The following is a 19,268-nucleotide window of genomic DNA, read 5'->3' as shown; positions in this document are numbered from 1 at the left end:
CACTACACAAAGCCTGAGTGCTAACAAATCATGTGGTTTTTACAATATTACATGAGATTGTACATAAAAGTGCCCAGATTTGACCTAAATTATAACTTTATCATATGTTACGTTTATAAAAGCGGATTGTTTTTATCAACGGTTTTGTTATTTAATAAATAAAAAGACTAACTTTTCTAAGTTTAAGGTCTTCTAACATGTTATTTTTCATTTGAAAAACTAGAACAGATTCTCATTTAACATTTTTCATCAATATATGTGTCACCAGTCTGAAGAAAAAACTCCACAACAGGTGTAAAGACAACAAAAACACAAAAATGAGCAGAAAATCCTCAAACCAAGATAAAAAAAATCTTACATTGTACAAAAAATATATATATTTTAAATATAAACTGTAAAACTCATGAGTTGTGCTTCATGAAAACGTGAAGAATCAGATATAACCATCCTGCTAGACGTTTATCTTTTCTACAAGGTACACACACACACACACACACACACACACACACACACACACACACACACACACACACACACACACACACACACACACACACACACACACACACACACACACACACACACACACCAAAACCACCACACGGTCACTGCTTTTCAGAGCTCTTTTAATATGCTGACATGAGTGTTTACACTAAGTTTATGGTGCCAAAAATCCCCGTAATCAGTCCAACAGCAAGTGATCACAGTGGTCGTAAACATAGCGTCACCTTAGTGGGTTCATTTCCTTATCGTGTGTGTGTGTGTGTGTGTGTGTGTGTGTGTGTGTGTGTGTGTGTGTGTGTGTGTGTGTGTGTGTAGGAAATAATCTGATGAATTTACTGACATTTAACATTTTTGTATGTGATGCAAAAATCAGCGCTTCAGCTTTCTTTTAAAAGGTTTTTTTTTTGCTTGTTGGTAAATAAAAACAGTTACTGTGGATTGAACTGGCAGTGCACCTTAGATCATTTTTTTGCATCCGTTTCCTCTTCAACCAAATCATCTTTACATGTTTTACATCAAAACATCATTCTGAACCATATGAACCCTCTAGAAGCATCCAGAGAGTAACACAGGAGACCGGAGGGATAAGACTGGACTAATCGTTTACTAGAGGATTGTTTTTACCCTGAAATCTTTGATTTAAATGTTTATTGCTTTTAACTTGATTTATTCAACAAGGACTTAATGCTAAGCCTTTTCTGGGTTAAACTTATTGAAATTTTGCTCTTTTCATAATGATTTTAAGTTACAAACAGCACATCTGTAGCTAAAGAGGGAATCCTGATCTCAGACATTTCTGTTGCACCTTTGGAGTTAATTATCTCTGGCACGTATGAAACCCACGGCACACGCATCATCCTCTCTGGGGAACCGAATCCTTTCTGGCTGATCTTGTAGGCAGGAAGAGTCTGTTGTCAGACTTGTGCTTCCGTTCAGAGCGGCAGTGAGTCACTCAAAAGGAGTCCGAACAGTATTTACAACAGCACCCATGTGCAGCATCACCGTATGCATACAGCCTGGATACGGATTAAGATATCATACAGCAGTTACCTGCACTCCATGTTGTAGGCACAGAGACATAATAAGCTCCCTAGCAAGCTCCTACTGCACATACACACAACACATTATTCATAAGCGCTGATGTACTACAATTTGACTTCAGTCTGATACAGAAAGGCAGCATAAGAGGATAAATTATGGCTATTATTGTGGAATGTAAAGGTCTAACAAACGGCCTTCATCTGGACGGACAAAAGCCAACATTCAGTGTTATTCCTAAACCTCTATTGCTGCTAAACGTCACACAACAGTGGAGACGGTTGTGCTCTCTGTGAGGTTAATAGCAGTGATTAAAGAGGGCCTCGCTCATTAAAGTGTTTGGTTGTCCTTCATTAAATCATTTAAAGGGATGAAGCATGATAACAGTCCAAAGACCAGATGCATGAAGGACACTTCCTGACGGTCTGATCAGAGAGAGCATCTTCTCCAGATCTCCCGTTCAGGATGGAGTTAGGATCAACAAAGTCAGAGGAGGAAACCGAAAAGGTGTAATGGCTCATTAAAGGTGGAAGACGTCTCAGTTCCGTCTCCTCAGAGTGGACAGCTCACAGTGTGAGGGAGACAGGACAGCAGAGAGATACGACTCAGACTCCTGAAGATCTGGAAACACAGATGGGAAGATGAAACGGGGCAGAAAGAGAAGAGAGGGGGAAAGAAAATAATTATCTGTTCAGGACCTTCTGAAGTTCTGCAGAAGCCCGGAAACAAACGACTGATTCAGATCATGTGGCTCAGATCAGACACACATCATGCAGGATAGGAGGAGTGGACACCACTGGATTCAATGAAATACCTGCACTCGACTACAGACTATGTCCTCTTATCAGCAGACCAAAAACTGGAAAAACTATTTTCTGATCATTTGGGTTCGCCCTGACCCCATGAGCTAGAAAACCTATCACATATATGATATTAATAAACAAAGGGATGGAAAACAGCTAAAGGGGTTATTGTATTTTTGGATGGACACATTATAATTAAAATAAATAGTTAAATGAGGTCTGATCAACTATTTGAAAACCAAAATATTAAAATGGGCAAAAACCAAAAGGTTAAGAGAGAATTTCTGATTTTATTAACTGAATCAACACATTATAATTTGTCCAAATGAATCCAGAACAGCAGCTACATTCTACTAATAGCAGCCAAAGTCATAAAAACACATGCAAAATAAAATAAAGTTATCATTTATTCACGTTTAAGATCCTGCAGCTACACATGGTAATGCTGTTTAATTACAAGAAAATATGAATTATATTTTAAAAGGTGATAAACTGAAAACTAAAATGAGATGATCAGGTGGGGGTTCAATAAACAGGAGGCAGGAAAGTCCCAGCAGTGAGGTCAGGGCTAAAAGGTGGATTCATACCTTCCCTTCCGGATGTTTCTGGATCAGCAGCGTTAGAAAAGACCACAAAGAGAAGAAAACAAATCAGTCTAATTATTAACCAATAATTCATGAATGCTGAAAGTGGGTAAAGGGGAAAACATGCACGGCTCTCAAAGCAAAGCAGTAAAGAAGAATGTAAATGTTATAATTTTACTACTCGGTGCCGAGTCGGTGACAAAGCCAAGCATTGAAGACAAAAGTACAAATAATGTTTCTGTAGGTAAGCTAGCAGAGCAAAACAGAAAGGGAGAAACAGAGAACTCTGTACAGAAACTAGCCAAGAAAACTGTTTTCATGTGCCTTTTAACTAAATGAGACACTGGACCTCAACAGTTTCCTTTGGACTGACTCTTAATACACACACACACGCACGCACGCACACACACACACACACACACACACACACATTAAAATCACCCTGGCTTCCTCTAAACATCGTATCAAGATCTAAAGAGCTGCTCCTTCTAGACATTTAATCATTATCATTAAAGCAAATCTCTCAGATGGATCTAATAAAAGGGTCATTTGGATAAATGTTGTTTAGCAGAGAATCTTCTGCAAGAAAAAGCCAATGAACTCAGGGTGAGGGGTGTTTATGGGGACAGAAGTCAGCTCCACGTCCACATAAGAAGACATGAACACTTCTACCATTCACAGGTCTCAAATAAACAAACAGAATCTTGGTCCCATAAGTCAAACATTCATCAGGTCATCTTTTTTATTGATTATATTTCAAACAACTAAACTTAGCCTAACCAGGAACAACTCACCCCCCTGGACACACATCCTGACTCAAAACATCTTTTCTGCTTCAAACTAAAGTCTTTACCTACTGAGTTTATCCACATTAGTCTCATCTTTATAATTTTATCTAATCTTTTCATAAAAATACCTTCTTTAAAACAACTGTTGTATATTGTCACATATTTGTTCTGCTGTCACTTTTTTCTTACACTGTAATTTTTTCCAACAGGAAGTGTGGGTGAACAAAGACTTCCCCCTGGGTGTGACTACCCTTAGCATTAATTAACCCATCTTGACTCGCCATGGGGAAGGCTGTTGTTGGTTTAGTGTTTAGGAAAAAGCAGAGAACGTCTCGGCTAGTAGAAGCTAACCGTTAGCATTACTACTCCAGCACATGGCAGAACGGTACAGCTGAGTTGCTGTTAACCAATCTGAGGTGAGATGTCTGAATGAATTTCGGGAAATAAGATTCCAAACGTCATCTGAAGCCACTTTCTCCTCCAGCTGAAGACCTCAAACAGGTGCATTCGAGCTTTTATTCCTCCATCAATCAAATATTACGACTATCAAATCAACTTAAATGTGCAAAGAGGTAATTTTTATATTTTTAATAAACATTCTATCTTGAATTCTCAGAAAAATAATCAAGAACTTAAAAGAAGTTTAGTAAAATTTGGTTTAAACACGACTCATCTAGCTCATTTGTCTATAAAACAAACATAATGAAAATGCTGATTGCATCAGCTACCAGTCCTGCTAAAGTTCCTAAGGCCATGCAGGGAGTTACATGGTAAAAGCCACTGAGCAGACGAGGAGGCAGACAACCACCTGCAGCACATGCACCAGCGTGAATGAACCTGCATGACTTCATCTGCAGGCATGTGTAAAGAAACACGGCCCACAGAGGCACAAATACACACAGACATGCTCAGAGACGTGCCAGAATGTCTTACTTAAATCCCCAGCCTGTTCCCCCCAGGATTATCGCTGCAAGCAGAATTGCACCGGCAACTGAACCTATTATGATATTGGTGCCACTGGGACCTGTGGGAGTGACGTGAGCAAGGGAAGAAGAACTATTAAAATACTGAGAGAGAACGCTAAGGAGCAAGGTCTGGATGAGGTTCAAAAGTATTTCATAAAACAGAAACATAGATTAAAGCAGAAATCCAGAGTACTTTGTCAGAAGGCCCCATTTAGAGGCAGAAAAAGACTAAGGCCCTGTCCACACGTAGCCGGGGATCTGCCAAAACGTAGATATTTTTCTACGTTTTGGCCTGTCATCCACACGAAAACGAAGTTTTTTTCACACGAAAACGGATCTTTTTAAAAACTCCGGCCAAAGTGAAGATCTGCATTTTCTCCGTTTTGGGTGTCTGCGTGTGGACAGACAAAACCGGAGTTTTAAGGTCTGCAACGTCACTTCCCGCGACAAAAAATGCTGACATCACGTGTGCGACCTGTGTTTACACTAGCCAACAGCATGGATGCCCTCAGAGCTGCGCTCGCTTTATCAGTTGTCCAAGCGCTTTTTGCTCGTTTGTTTTTGCAAGCGGAATTACTGCTCCTTGCGGAAGACCACAGACGAAGGACGAGGTTAAGAACGGGGGAAGTACTGCCGCCTACAGGTCTGGCATGTCCTTAACAACGTATTTATCTGGGTACATGTGGACAGTTTTTCTTTAAAACGAGGTGGTGTGGATGCAAGTTTTTGGAGGGGCGGATATTCGTTTTTAAAAAAAACCCGGCTACATGTGGACTAGGCCTAAATAGTTTCCAGCTTCTGCGGCCTATTGGTTCAAAGTGGAGTTACAACTGTCATAAACAACCCTGCAGTGACATGCTGTAGCTAGCACTAACAACAAGCTAACATGAGCTTGTTGGACAGCAGAGGGCTGCAGAGTGTTGGTTAAAGTGTTAAGAACGGCTTAGTATCGCTTTAAGCCCCTCTCCCTACTTTAGTGGTTATGACTGGAAGCAACGCCTCTCTTTCATGAATGCACACCTTGTAGCTAATATCTTCTAGCCTGGCCTGCCAGACTCCTCCTCTGTTTAATTCTGCATAGAGAAAGAGTCTGGTAACTCACAGACAGAGAGGCACATGAGGGGCGGGACTAGGCAGCTTAAAAATAACCAATCAGAAAAAAGACGGAAATGCTGACTGTACCGCGTGACGCTGTAGTTCTTTAGATTTAGTTTAAAAAAAAGGTGTCTGGCAATGGCGCAGACATCTTTTATTCTTTTAGAAGAAATGCTTTTAGCGCTTCTACTTGTTGTGGTTTTAAAGACATTCAAGTCATTTAGAACAGAGAAAAGAGCCGCAGCGAACTCCGCCGCTGTCTTTGTTGTTTATGAGAAACTGAGTGTCGCTGTGTGAAAATGGCGTCTAGCGACAGCGCAAACATCTTACTTTACAAGAAAGGCTTTTGGCGCTTCTACTTTTGGTTTTAAAGACGTGTCCAAGTCATTTAGAACAGAGGAAAGAGCCGCAGCGAACGCCGCTTCTGTCGCCATGTTCGACAAACTCGGCGTCATGGTGTGTGACATATGCTACTCAGCGCTGATTGGCTCAGTTAGAATTCTCAGTGGGTGGGGTTATTTGAATAGGAGAGTTCCCAGACCTTTCCTCTGTGCAGAATTAGACAGAGAAGTCTGGCAGGCCAGGCTAAATATTTTCAATTCACAATTTGACATCTGTATGTAAGTGAATGTCTAACGCTATTGGCTAATGCTGAGCAGCGCTCAATTCAAATTGCATGGGTTTCTATGGGATCAGTGACGGGCATAGCAAAACAATCAAAAAAGATTTAATGCCTACATTACAGAGTAAGAATATCACTTTTACAGAGTTCTAAAACAACATAATTCCTGAAATAGTGAAAACTCCAGATTGCTGCTTTAAAAAAAAGAGAAAAAATGAGACATCAGCAAAATTTTACTGGAGAACAGAGTTACGCAGAACATGAAAACAACATGTCTAATTCTTCAGAGCTGTGCTGCAGAAGGTGGAGGAGTTTCACAGTATGTTAAAAGTGGATGTTAATATCTATTAGCTGAACAGGTCAGAAAACCTTTGTTTCAGGACATTTTGTTATTTGTTAGTAGGCGTTCCTGAGTTGCTTCAATGCCACACTCGTCATGAAAGTTTTAATTTGTACAACAGTTATGTACATGAAATTTCTCTCATGCAGAGATGTGATTGGGTCAAGGGAAAAAAAAACTTAAAACGGACGGGGGAGCGGGGGCCGCCTTAGGCTCCCACTGGGGTGACGGGGCAATGCCCCTGTGGGGTCCCAGGAGGCAAAGCCCCCAGAAGCTGGAGTATTTTCACCATTTTTAAGTGTGTTTCCTGGCTCTCTGGGGCATGTTTTTTTTATTGTCCCCACTATTTACTCACTGTAAGGTATTGAAACACATGCATTTCAAACACTTGATAGTCTTTACTGGATAATTACAAACATACCTCTGTGCTTCTCCAGCCCATCTCCTGGAGTAGGCGTGGGAATGGGGTCAAACACACTGCAGTCCTTTCCGGTGTAGTCGGGATCACAAATGCACTTCACTTCGTTACTGCAATTCTGCAGGAAGCAAGACAAAACAGGAAGTCGGGTTAATGTCAGGATTAAGCTCAATATCTGAAGATGCCCTAGAAATCCAGAGAATGTAAAATATATGACGAGTTTTTGGAGAGGGGAGGGAAAGCTGAAGGGCTCACCCCGTGGTGGGAGCAGATCTGTGAGAACAAGGAACCTGGACAGGAGCTGAGGTTAAAGGTGGTGACAGGGAGGCAGCGGTGCTCCAGACACATCATGTTGGGCCCGCACGGTGTCCCGTTCTCCACGTAGCCCAAATCCAACCCATCATCCAGCACTGCATGACCCCCCCTGCAGCTCAGACAGTCACAGTGAACCACTACTACCAGTATTCCACTTCTCAACTTTGACAGGATTTTTCTACATGATGCTTGATGGAGAAAAACGGCCTCACCTGCAGTCCATGTACCGGTTCTGATGGTGGACTGTTAGGCTGGTCAGCTTTCCCTGCAGCTCACCAAACCTCGGCCTTTCTGTCAAATTGGTGCAAAGCAGCAGCCCACACAGGACGTCTCTGCAAAGAGAAAATCGTACAACTTCACCAGATACTGGAACACTTAAAGCCTAAGATGAATTCACTCACTGTTTGTTGCACGGTACCCATCCCTGGCCACCGGGCTCCGGCCCACAGTTTCCCTTCTCCGTGCCCTCAGAGTTCAGCTTTTCATAACAAAACCTGTCAGCCGAGTCTGAAAGGAAACAAACTCCTTCACTCATTAGTAAAAACAGCTGTTTGTAGATAAATACATTCTCCTAAATATGATAAGTACTCCCAGGAGGATAAAATAAGAGTATATTCAGAAATCCCCAGCAGGGGGCAGTACATCCTCCAGAATAACTTACTAAAGCCCCACAGAGTCCTGCACTGTCCATCTCTAGTCTTACAGCGGCCTCCATAGCAGCGACCCTGATGAGAAAACAAGAGAACATAATATTAAACAGAAAAGACAGGTGTGGACTATAAAATATACACGACAATAATTTCAAATAAACTGAACTCATTTGTGGCAGAATTAATAGAGGATGATCAGGCAGGATTCATTAGAGGATGCCAGACACATGACCAGATTAGAAGAACACTACACGTGGTACATGCAACAGAAGGTAAAGAAGACGCATTATTACTAAGCATAGATGTGTCAATTGGGAATTTCTGGAGTGATTCGGTTTTAATAAAAAAAATCAATACAGACGCTATACCTAGAACCTACTGCTAGAATAAAAAGTAATGGAACTTTAACAAACAAAATTAAACTAGGAAGGTCAACAAGGCAGGGCTGTTGCCTATCACCCACTCTATTTGCCCTTTATATAAAACCTCTGGCACAAGCAATCAGACAAGATCAAGATATTAAGGGAGTGATGGTGAATGGAAGAGAACAAAAAACAGGACTTTTTGCTGATGATGTCATAGTTTACCTCAGACAACCAAACAAATCGCTACCTAGATTGATCCAACTTTTAGAAATATATCAATGGTTTTCAGGATATAAGGTGAATATTAGCAAAACCCAGATATTAACAATTAACTATAGCCCAGCAAAAGCAGTCCAAGAAGCCTTTCCATTTAATTGGAAATTTTAAAAAATGTGTTACCTGGGGGTAATAATCACTAAAAACATAACTAAATTATACAAGGCCAATTATAGTAAGATAAATCAAGAAATACAAAAAGACATCGAAAGGCGGTCCATATTAACGTTAGACTTCAGCTCAAGGATTGATATAATCAGAACGAACGTGTTACCGAGACTCTTATATCTGTTCCAGGCTCTACCCATAGAGGTGCCCCAACAACAATTTGTAGGGTGGAATAGAATAATATCCAGGTTTGTTTGGGGAGGCAAGAGGCCTAGAATAAGGATGGATGCTCTCTGGCTGCCTACGGTGGGATGGGACTCCCACATATCAAAGAGTACTTTCACGCAGCACAATTAAGATATGCGGTAGAATTGGTGCAAACCGAATTATACTGCAAAATGGTAAGAATTAGAGATAAAAAATGGATAAAACCCAATACAGAGCATGTTAGGCGAAGAAGAAATGTACAAGAAAACCAAAAATCAAATGGAGGGGATTACAAAATACACATTAAAATTATGGTTTAGTATAATTAGGAGAAACAAAACACAGAAGGATATAAAACTATTAAGGTGGATAACACATGATAGTAATTTCACACCCAATAGACATGACATTGGGTTTAAGCAGTGGGTAAATAAAGGGATTACAGCATGGTGTGTTTAAAGAAAGATGGGCAGCTGGAGAGCTTCCAAGAAATGAAAGAAAAGTACGACTTGGATACACATGAATAACTCGTACAGACGAGGTCACAACTGCACCAAACCTGCTATGTGTCATCACACAAAGTCACCCAACACAATCCTGTGGTCATTGGCTAATATCGCTTTAGCTCCGCCCCCTGACAGATATTAGGCCCTGAATAACACATGCATGATGCAATTCACACAAATGATTGTTGTCAACCTACAAACTGCTTCATGGAATATTTCCTAAATTTGGGACAGTGCCCCCTAGATACAATCAACCCTTTGTAACTTCTGCAAAAATGCTCCAAACTATATCAAACATGGTGGGAGTCATCACACAACTGCAATCAACACATGTATGTGATCACTCGTTCAAATCACTTTAACTCCGCCCACTTACAGCTTTTTGTCTCTAGATGACTCATGCAACATTTGATTCATGCCAAATTAACAGAAAACCATCTTTGATGACCAAAGATGACCTCTATGGGATTTAGTTGTAAATCGTCACAGCGCCCCCTAGATAGGTTCAAACTTTATCAACTTCTAAAGACAAGGTCATAATGGCATTATACTTGGCTTGTGTCATCACGTGACTGCACCAAACACATTGATGTGGTTGTTGGTTCAAATCCCTTTAGCTCCACCCCCTTTCAGCTCTTTGGCTCTAGAAAGCACACACAACGTCTGATTGATGCCAAAATAACAGAAAACCATCTTTGTCACCCAAAGCTGACCTCATTGGGATTTTTCTATAGTTGGTCACAGTGCCCCCTAGATAACTTTAACCTTCAATTACTTAAAAAAACGTGGTCAGGATAGCATTAAACTTGGTCTGTGTCATCACACCAGCAGTGTGGTAAAGATAGAGTATCACCCAGGGGCGGATTTAGGACTAAAGAAGATCCAGGGCTTAACACACACATACGCGCGCGCACACACTAGGGCCTGCATGACTTTATTTTTTTTAAAGTCGACAGTCAAGTAATGAAAGTCGAGTCGACTTCGACTAGTCGTTGATGACGTGATATGCCGGAAGCGGCGGGGTCGGGGGGTCGGTCGGTAGGTTCGCTGGAGTTTTTGACAATTAAAATTGCGCCCACATTTTCTAAGTTAACACATCTCTTTTAACAACGGTAGTTTCTGCATCCTACTTCAGTCCTCTCCCCCCTCCCCCTGCGCAGCAGCCACAAACTCACTGATGCGCCTGCAGCCTTTCCTGCTGCTCTAAACATTAAAATAATTATTTCATTTTCTGTTCCTCACTTCTGATGACCTTCAGTGGTGTCTGTTTGTTACAACCACCAGGTACAAAAACTAATTGTTTTTATTTGACTATTTTTCTGTCCTGTCTCTGTTTATTATCTTCCTGCATCTCCTCTCAATCCTAAAGAGAAACTGCTACCTGGGTTCATATATATTCACCTCATGAGTTACCTTTGAACTGCAGTTCTAAAAGATCTACCGACCGCAAAAACAGCGGAGTGCCGCTGCTCGCCAGCCAACTACAACGGGACCGTTTTTGCTGCGGAGTTCATGCCGGAGCGGAGCGGAGTGGAGATAGTGGAATCTTGGGGGTGCGTCACCGGAGGACAACAGGTGATGCGCCTCGCTCCGCAGCTGCTAAATGCATCAGGCACAAATAACAGACAGAAAACATGAAAGGAAATGAGCCGACATGAACGATCGCGTGTTTAATTTGTTTTTGAGGTGGTGACACCTGATTTGGCGGTGCTCAGGACGCAGATGTCTGGAGCGCACGTCAACGATCAGAGCTTTGCATGCACAAACTGGTTAAGATTAGGATGGGGGTGAGGGGAAGGTTAAATTGCAAGAGGGAAAAGGTCACAGTTTGGTTAAATGTCCGTTTTACCGCTGGTGTCAGTACCGCACAGCGCGTCGCCTCCGCCTCGATCCAGACGCGCAGGGGCTCATCACCTGCTGTCTTTTCCGAGGACTGCATCTTGTCAGTCATTATCACGTGACAGCGACTAGTTGATGACAGGCATAAAAAGTCACTACAGAGCCGTGAAGTCGACTAGTCGACTATTTCGTACAACCCCTAGCACACACACACACACACACACACACACACACACACACACTCTAGTCGCACTAGTCAACATCATATATATTTGTCTTGTACCACATAATTTTTTAATCTGAAGCTACATATTCAGCATATTCAGGGCAGAGTATTGTTCCTGTTAGTGTTTAGTGTGAGATGATAGTAAATATTCCCTTTCTTTCCCCCAACAACTTTACCTGATAAGCTAACTTTAGGCAAACCAGCAGCACAACAAATATTTTCAAATAAGACTCACAAACCTGAGTCAACACCAGTCTCATCAAAACTGGGGTTCTACTGCAGTACTTTTGGTCTAAAAAACGTCCTTATGTCCATCGTGACACATGCGTTTCAGGCAGAGACCGTAGAAGAAGCCGGCTGCTGAAGGGCTTCTTCTTCGGTGGTGGAGGCTCAGGCAGGCTGTATACAAACTACTGCCAGCTGCTCCCTCTCTGTTGGACTTTGGTACTGCATGTTACTTCCACGTTTGAGATCCGGGACTTTTCATAAAACATTCGGGGCTTGAGCCCAAGTAGCCAGGCCTAACGCCGCCCCTGGTATCACCTAGTGGTTAGATGTGTAATTAAATGGTGGGCTCAGAGAAGATGCTGAGTCAGGGTGAGGTGCAGACGAGGAGACAGTTCGCGGTTTCTGGTGTTAGGGTGGTCGACGTTTATGTTCGGCAGACCTGCCCGGTGCACTGCCGGCCAGGCCGGGGTGACGCGGAACTGCAAGGGCCGAACAACGCTGCTTGCAGCTTTAATTTTACTTACATTTCTTTTTTTTTTACTTACTACTGTCCCTTGTAAGCAACAATTATTGGTTCATGATGTAAGACACACAAAAATGTGAAACTTTCAATGAAAATTTAAATGGGAGGGGGGGGGGGGGGGACAGAAAAATAATGACTGTCATTAAAATCAAAGTAACAAATATTCCACTTTACCTGGCCCGCATCACACGTGTACCCGTCCAGTTTGTGGACATTATGAGGACACTGCAAGAGACGGGACAGTCGTATTCCCTTTCAGCTTAAGATTTCAGATTATTTATTTGAACAGGCTGATAAAATCACCTGACTGGAGTCTCCCGTGCAGGTCTCTGGGATGTCACAGTCATTCACAGCATCGCGGCACACCACCCCTCTGAGCTCGTACTGAACAACGAGACGAAGCAAACACAGAATAAGGCGCCAGCATAAGAGAACCAATCATTCTGTGAACGAGACACCTGACACAAAAAAAAAACAGCAGACAAATAAATTCTTCTTATAAAGGTAAAAGCTTAGAACAATATGAATTCTTTGCTTTTGTTTCAATTTCATAGTGAAAGAAAGCATGAACCTTCACTGACTTCAGTAGACTTGGATGCAACCACTCATAACTAGAGTTAATACACCAGCAACGCCAATTAATGACCTAGATCCTGTTTTTGTTGCTGAGAGTAGAGGAAAGTTTATTTTTCCATTTGTTCTGCAGCGTTGATGTTTTATCTTCACTAATGACACAAGCCTGGATGAGTTCTGCTGTGTTGTGGAGTTGCTAATGCTAACAGTTAGCTTCTCTAGCCGAGTTGTTTCCTGGATGCTAAACCAACAACAGCCTTCCCCATCACGAGTCAAGGTAGGTGAGTCCATGAATGTTTTCAGTCTAGTTTGTGTGGATTTTTCTGGCCCAAGCATTTCCACATCTATTTTTTTGGGGTGGCTAATGCAGGAAATAGGGGTAGATGACTGTGTTCATGTTTAGCCTGGTTGTTAAACTATATTTCAAAAATCGCAAGTAAAATTTATTTCACAGTGACTTTTAATATTTCAGCTGTGTCAGCCTGAGGAAGTCTGCAGCCGCAGACGAAACGTAGCGAGAAAACAGGTAACGAAACGGTTTCTGTGTTTTAAAAAAAGAACGACAGCATGGAATTAGAACCACGACACAGCAAGAACACACCTAAGAAGTTCTTGTTCTGGACATTTCAATGTTAAATAACGGTTTATTTGTTGTATTTTAAAGGGTGAACTTCCAATTATTATGATATATTAATATTACACAAGTGGTTATTTTGGTCTCGATAATGCTGACAATAATATGGCTTATCATCAATAATTTGTTGGACCATATATTGTCCAGCACCATTTGTTATTGTCTCAGGTCTACAACTGGACTTCTTTGGGTTCTTGAAGATGTTTTGCTTCTCATCCGAGGAGCTTTGCCAGTTCTGACTGGAATATGGGAGAGTCAAGTTTATGAGCTGTAGCTGCCTTTTTGTTTAACGAGCAGAAACTACATATGAATGACAACAGACAGCTACAGTTTATAAGCTTGACTCTCCCATATTCCAGTCAGAACTGACAGAGCTCCTCGGATGAGAAGCGAAACGGAGTCCAGTTGCCTTCATTCAAACTCCTTTGGATGACCATGACCTGGAAGACTGAGAAACTTCACCAACATTTTAAAAATAATGTTTTTGTCAGACCGCAAACACTTGAAAATACAATTTTATCCCACCTTGAAAAAAGTTCTGGTCAAGAAGATTTCTCTGGTTAAAGTGGACAATAAGTCCTCGGAGCTCACCTTGCAGTCCCTGCAGCAGAGTCCATTGCTGCACATTGCATTGTGGGTAAGAGTGCACTTCTTACAGCAGTTGGCTCCACTTTGAGTACACTCCTATATAAAACAGAATAGAGTGTATTTTACTGTTAGCCTTTGGATAAATAGCTTTATCTCAAGTCAAACAATGCAAAAAGCAACATTTGCTATTCTTTTTATGAATTATTTTAACCTGCAATGCATTTTGTGCCATGTTTGTGTTTAAAACATTAACAGAACTGAGTGAGATCAAACTCCTTGTTTAGCAAAATCCACATCTAACTTTTAGAATAAAGGCATTCCTACAGCCAGCTGTAGCAAGATTAGTGTAACAACAATAGATTTTTGTAGCAACGTTAACAAAATTCATCAGCATTCACCTTCTGGTACTTGCACGTCTAACAAATGTGTTTTGTTTACAAAATTCCCAGCTGCATGACTGATGCCGACTTGTTTAAGACAACTCTGGAGAGTTTAAGTGAACGAGGAACCTCACCAGCAGAGATCCACAGTCACATTCCTCTCCTGGCTCCACATATCCATTGCCACAGTCTGAAGGGTCCAACAGCTACAGAGAAACGGTCAGCGTGTCAGAACCGAGGGCGGATTTTGAGTGCCAAACTGACCAATAAATTAAAGACATTCCTCAAATACTTCCTATAATAATTCCTTCATATTCCTGTTCACAGGCATGTGGGAAAGCTATATGTTATGTCTCCAAAGCTGCAGACTGTAAAATGGTCTGAATCATCAGTTTTATTAGGACTTTGGCAGCTTTTTACGCATATTCTGACCACGACACTATTTGGTGTAGCTTGTGCTTAAAAGCAAGGAAAGGTGGAGGAGTGGAGCACAACTCAAGATCAGGCCTGAAACACAGTCGTTTCTCTGGAAAACAAAGAAAAAAATTATTTTTCATTTCCTTTATGACCAGTTGTCAGCTAATTCATGTTTGGGAATGCCTCATTTGTGCTAAAATAACAGTCTATGTCTGTAAAACTGTGACATCTTAGGTGTTTATTCACATAGCAGCTGGTTACAAAATGATTTTGTTGTCTGTAATGAATCTAAACTGGTTTAGTGTGGCATTTGGGGGCCTTTTGACCTCCAAAGTATTCATTAGTCTGATTTAGATGCTCTAATAACAAAAAAAAAACAAAAAAAATCCTCAAATATGGGTCAGGAACTGGACTGAAAATGAGTAAAAATGGACGAAAATCCAAATAAACATCTAAAAGATCCTTAGAATATCCGAAGGACAAATACTCAATAAGAATTACAAGAGTTAAGCATCTTAGAGGTAAAAATACAACATAAAAGAAATCTTTTAGGAGTACTGTGTAAAAGAGAGCACTACCCGGCTGCCCATGGATGTGCCTGACTTTAAATGGTATATTTGTCAATAAATCAAAACAAGGTAAATTTCGGTCTGATACATTGGTCAAACCCCTAATGATATTTTACCGTACACCCAGAAACAACCATCTCTGACCTTTGTGGGCTTGTTGAAGAGGCAGCTGCCTCCTCCCTGCTGAAGGAAACGCAGATACTCATCTATGCTGCAGCGAGAAAACTTCCTGGGCAGATTGTAGCTGATTAATACAGAAAATATACATCAGCGCATTTCTTCTTCAAAAATCCAGCTCAAAAACAAAATATTATCATTTCTGACTAATTAAACTTCTTCCATAGAGACTTTTATAAAATGTAGGTGAGGATTAATGAATGACGAGACGTATTCCTACCCCGTATCGTCCATGATGCAACCCTGCCACAGATCTGGACACCTGCACCCTCCTGGACACACACAATTAACACTTCTGAGGTTCAGTTTGATGAAGAATAAAGTCTAGTCTGACCTCTTCGGATGTGACATAAAGGAAGAAGCAACATGTTTACGAACAGTCCAGAAGTTTAACCTGCACTTAGGCAACTTTAAATTTAATACAGAATAAAGATTTTAAGGACATTTTAACTTTTTTATCATTTTGTCTCAATTTTTGTCTCTAAATTTCATAAAGTTTTATTCAAAGTCACCTGCAGTCATCCGCTCTTTGTTCCGATGCATGCCGATGTTTTGTCCAAGACTCTGACACAGAGTGATCGCCATGGGACCCACACTCCCAAACTGAGGAGTCGTACAATAAAGTAAAAGTTTGAATTACAGCCATAGAAAACGTTCTCAGTTTATTTATCTCCATGTGTCACCTCATTGATGCCGCCACCCCGCGTCACTGAGCAGATGCCTCCGATGTAAGCTGCCTCGCTGCGGCTGCTCATGAACGTCCTCCCTCTGAAGGACACACAGAACAACGATTAGAAGAACAACACAGCATGAGGACAGCAAGAACCAGAAGAGGAGACCCACGAGAAGAGGTGAACAGCATCGCAGCGTTCCTTGATGCTCTCCTTCCTATACTTCATGAAATCTCGCAGGGTGAGCAAGGCGTCGTCGCCAATGGCGATCTTGTTTTCACTCGACCAGGTTTCCATGGCGACCAGGACGATGCGAGTGTTGAGCTGCTCCTTGTAGATCTGGAAACATCAAAAAATGGCTAATTAGGAGGAATTAGGCAACGAGGGAAGAGCAGTCAGCTCAGTGAACTCAGATTTATGTTTTTTTTTCTATTTTACAAGATATATTTAAAAAATCTATTTAATTTAATTGAAATCAGCAGCAAAATCATGTGTGAAGACCCAAAAGGTTTAAATAATTTCAACTGACAGGATGCAGCTCACATCTGGCTCACATATGTATGAATTAATGAATAGCTTTGGCATTTTGGAACTTTATTTAATATTAATTTGCTTCCGTCATGCAGTTCTAGCACCAAAAGAGCACAGCTGGGTTACAAACTCTAAGAAAAGAACATTTTGAAGTCTTTTATGAGGAAAATGACATTTTTCTGAGACATTAGGTGGCAAAAACACTCAGAATAAACACTTCTTTGTGTTTATGGTGGCGTTTGTGTTCGGCTTAACCAAACCCAGCATCTAAAAGAGTGCCAGCTTAAATCGGCTGGTGTAAGATTCATATATTTATTACTCAGCACCTATTTAGGAGTCAGTTCATAAAAAAAAGAAAATCATGCCTTTGCATGTCACAGGCTGTGGAGACGATTGTGAAGTGTGAGAAAGAAGACAGCAGCCCGTTTCCATGGAAACCAATGTAACAGTTTGCTCCCCATCAGTGAAGGGTTTTTCCATGGTGATGCTGCAGCTGAGGGCTCAAGCACGTCCACTTGGTGCTTTTGTTTCGAAGGATAATCACATCTAATCAGCTGCACCGAACGCTTTCATGTGAAATGTGGTTAAATACACTATGTAAACCTCACAACACACCTCATAATTCTACATTTTTCACCATGAGTGGTACCGTCCACTACAATGAACTGCAAGATAATTATTTATTAAAATAGTGTTCCAATGTAGGATTACATGTGTGAAAAATATGTTTATTATTTAGCGTGATGAGCGTCGCCGTTATGAGACATCATGTCTCATCCCTGTGTGAGTAGCATCTGAACCCGTGACCCTGCCAGTGCCAAAAACTGGTCCGCACATTAAAAAATATGTGATCAGCTCCAGTTTAAAGTGAAACGCTGTTTATAACATAATGCTATAGGTCCAGTGGGGTGAATTCTGACAAAGTGGGCAACTTGTTTAAATCGGTGAACAGCAGCAGGGAGAACGAAAGCCAACGTAGCTAACACATATCTTTTGTAAATACTGCTCTTTGTGAACCTCATCTGGGTGTGCTAAATCTTCCCACAAGTGAACTGGAATTGAACCAGTAGAAACCAAGCTAAACTGGCAAAAAACACAACCTCAGTCACCACTTTTCTTCTTGTTCAATACTCCCAAAATTCACTGTTGCCCCACCTAGGTGTGCTACTTCTTCCAGTAACTGAGCTGGGCTTGAACTAGTTGAAGCCATGCTAAACATCACAAAAAACAACAACAGAATACTTATCTCAGGCACTACTATTCCCTCTGTTCAATACTAGTTTCACTCACCATTTACATGCTTTTGCCAACCAATATGGTGGACTCACATGATCAGGGCATGTAGGTGCAAAGAGTCAATAAGAAACATCTAATTTGGAGTCATTTTAATTACCAATTTGTACAAACTAATAAATGTCAAATTATGTGACAATTATGTTCAAGTAAAACATATGTGTGATTCAGGGCGTAAGGCAAAGTGGATTAGGAAATAGCTTTTATAGCTCCGTTCACTTGAATTCCTTTTTTCTTTGTTCCGAGGACTCATGAGCCGACCGGATGGGGAGAAGACTTAGGCTCCCCATTATAGAAATAGGCATGTCTGGAGTAAATAACAGCAACTGTGCAAATAACATCAAATGTTATTATAAAAAAGAAGCGATGGCGTCATTAGAAAGTCCAGTGCTACAGAGGAGTTCTAAACCAAATAAAATCCTCACCAAATCTGCCATGTTCACCACCGATTTGGCAAAAATCTTGGTCTGAAGGGTTGATCGACGAAGCTGCACAAACTAATGAAAGAAAAGAGCGCAGATGAATTCTAGACTTCCTCTTAAAGCCTCCCAGAAAGTAGGAGGTAACATCACACCTACCATTTCATAATCGTTGATGATCATTAGCTCGATGTACTTGGTCTCGGTCTGAACGTTACGCTGGCCTCGCCTCACCTGGAGAAAGATTTGTGAAAAGAAAAAACAATTCATTAGTTTTAAATTAGCTGTCAAAATAACCTTCACACAGGACAGGCACGCATGAACAAAAGCCAGCAGGTGAAACCGTTACTCACACCGCATGAATACACACACATACACACCTGCTGATGAGAGTGAAACTCTAGTCCTCGTCCTTGAGGGTAACACATTTTGAAGAACAACAATGATTCATTCATGAAGCTGAATATTGATTTGCATCCGAACTGACTGAAGTACAGCCTCTGTGTTTGATTACTTTCACAGACTGAAAAATTATGAAAATAAGATTAAATATGGATTGAAACCGTAAATAAGCAACAGCCTGGGTTTGGTTATGCTATCTAAAAACCTCCAGATC

At 41.2% G+C, this 19,268-nt stretch overlaps 1 protein-coding gene across 5 annotated transcripts in view; it reads right to left on the bottom strand.

The window, feature by feature from the left end:
* Positions 1-1,899: 1,899 nt before the first annotated feature.
* adam11 (ADAM metallopeptidase domain 11) overlaps positions 1,900-19,268 on the bottom strand; it is a 38,273-nt gene continuing 20,904 nt past the window's right edge. For 2 of the 5 annotated variants that reach the window (XM_015963091.3, XM_054749213.2), the window contains 18 exons: positions 18,812-18,886; positions 18,659-18,730; positions 16,582-16,748; positions 16,422-16,506; positions 16,251-16,341; positions 15,959-16,010; positions 15,706-15,805; positions 14,710-14,781; positions 14,199-14,291; positions 12,704-12,784; positions 12,575-12,625; positions 8,134-8,197; positions 7,874-7,979; positions 7,685-7,804; positions 7,413-7,581; positions 7,161-7,275; positions 4,651-4,741; positions 2,735-2,950 (listed from right to left, as the gene is read on the bottom strand). In XM_015963091.3, coding sequence (XP_015818577.3) covers positions 2,914-2,950; positions 4,651-4,741; positions 7,161-7,275; positions 7,413-7,581; positions 7,685-7,804; positions 7,874-7,979; positions 8,134-8,197; positions 12,575-12,625; positions 12,704-12,784; positions 14,199-14,291; positions 14,710-14,781; positions 15,706-15,805; positions 15,959-16,010; positions 16,251-16,341; positions 16,422-16,506; positions 16,582-16,748; positions 18,659-18,730; positions 18,812-18,886 — 1,641 coding nt within the window. In that variant the 3' untranslated portion in view covers positions 2,735-2,913. Of the gene's footprint in view, positions 2,164-2,734; positions 2,951-4,650; positions 4,742-7,160; positions 7,276-7,412; positions 7,582-7,684; positions 7,805-7,873; positions 7,980-8,133; positions 8,198-12,574; positions 12,626-12,703; positions 12,785-14,198; positions 14,292-14,709; positions 14,782-15,705; positions 15,806-15,958; positions 16,011-16,250; positions 16,342-16,421; positions 16,507-16,581; positions 16,749-18,658; positions 18,731-18,811; positions 18,887-19,268 lie in introns of those variants that run through there. The other 3 variants (XM_015963092.3, XM_015963093.3, XM_054749212.2) reach the window with 3 other exon arrangements.

Source organism: Nothobranchius furzeri, chromosome 16, assembly GCF_043380555.1.
Source record: "Nothobranchius furzeri strain GRZ-AD chromosome 16, NfurGRZ-RIMD1, whole genome shotgun sequence".
NCBI lineage: Eukaryota > Metazoa > Chordata > Actinopteri > Cyprinodontiformes > Nothobranchiidae > Nothobranchius > Nothobranchius furzeri.
The sequence above is the reverse complement of the archived record's forward strand: the minus strand, read 5'-3'. Positions and strand labels throughout refer to the sequence as shown.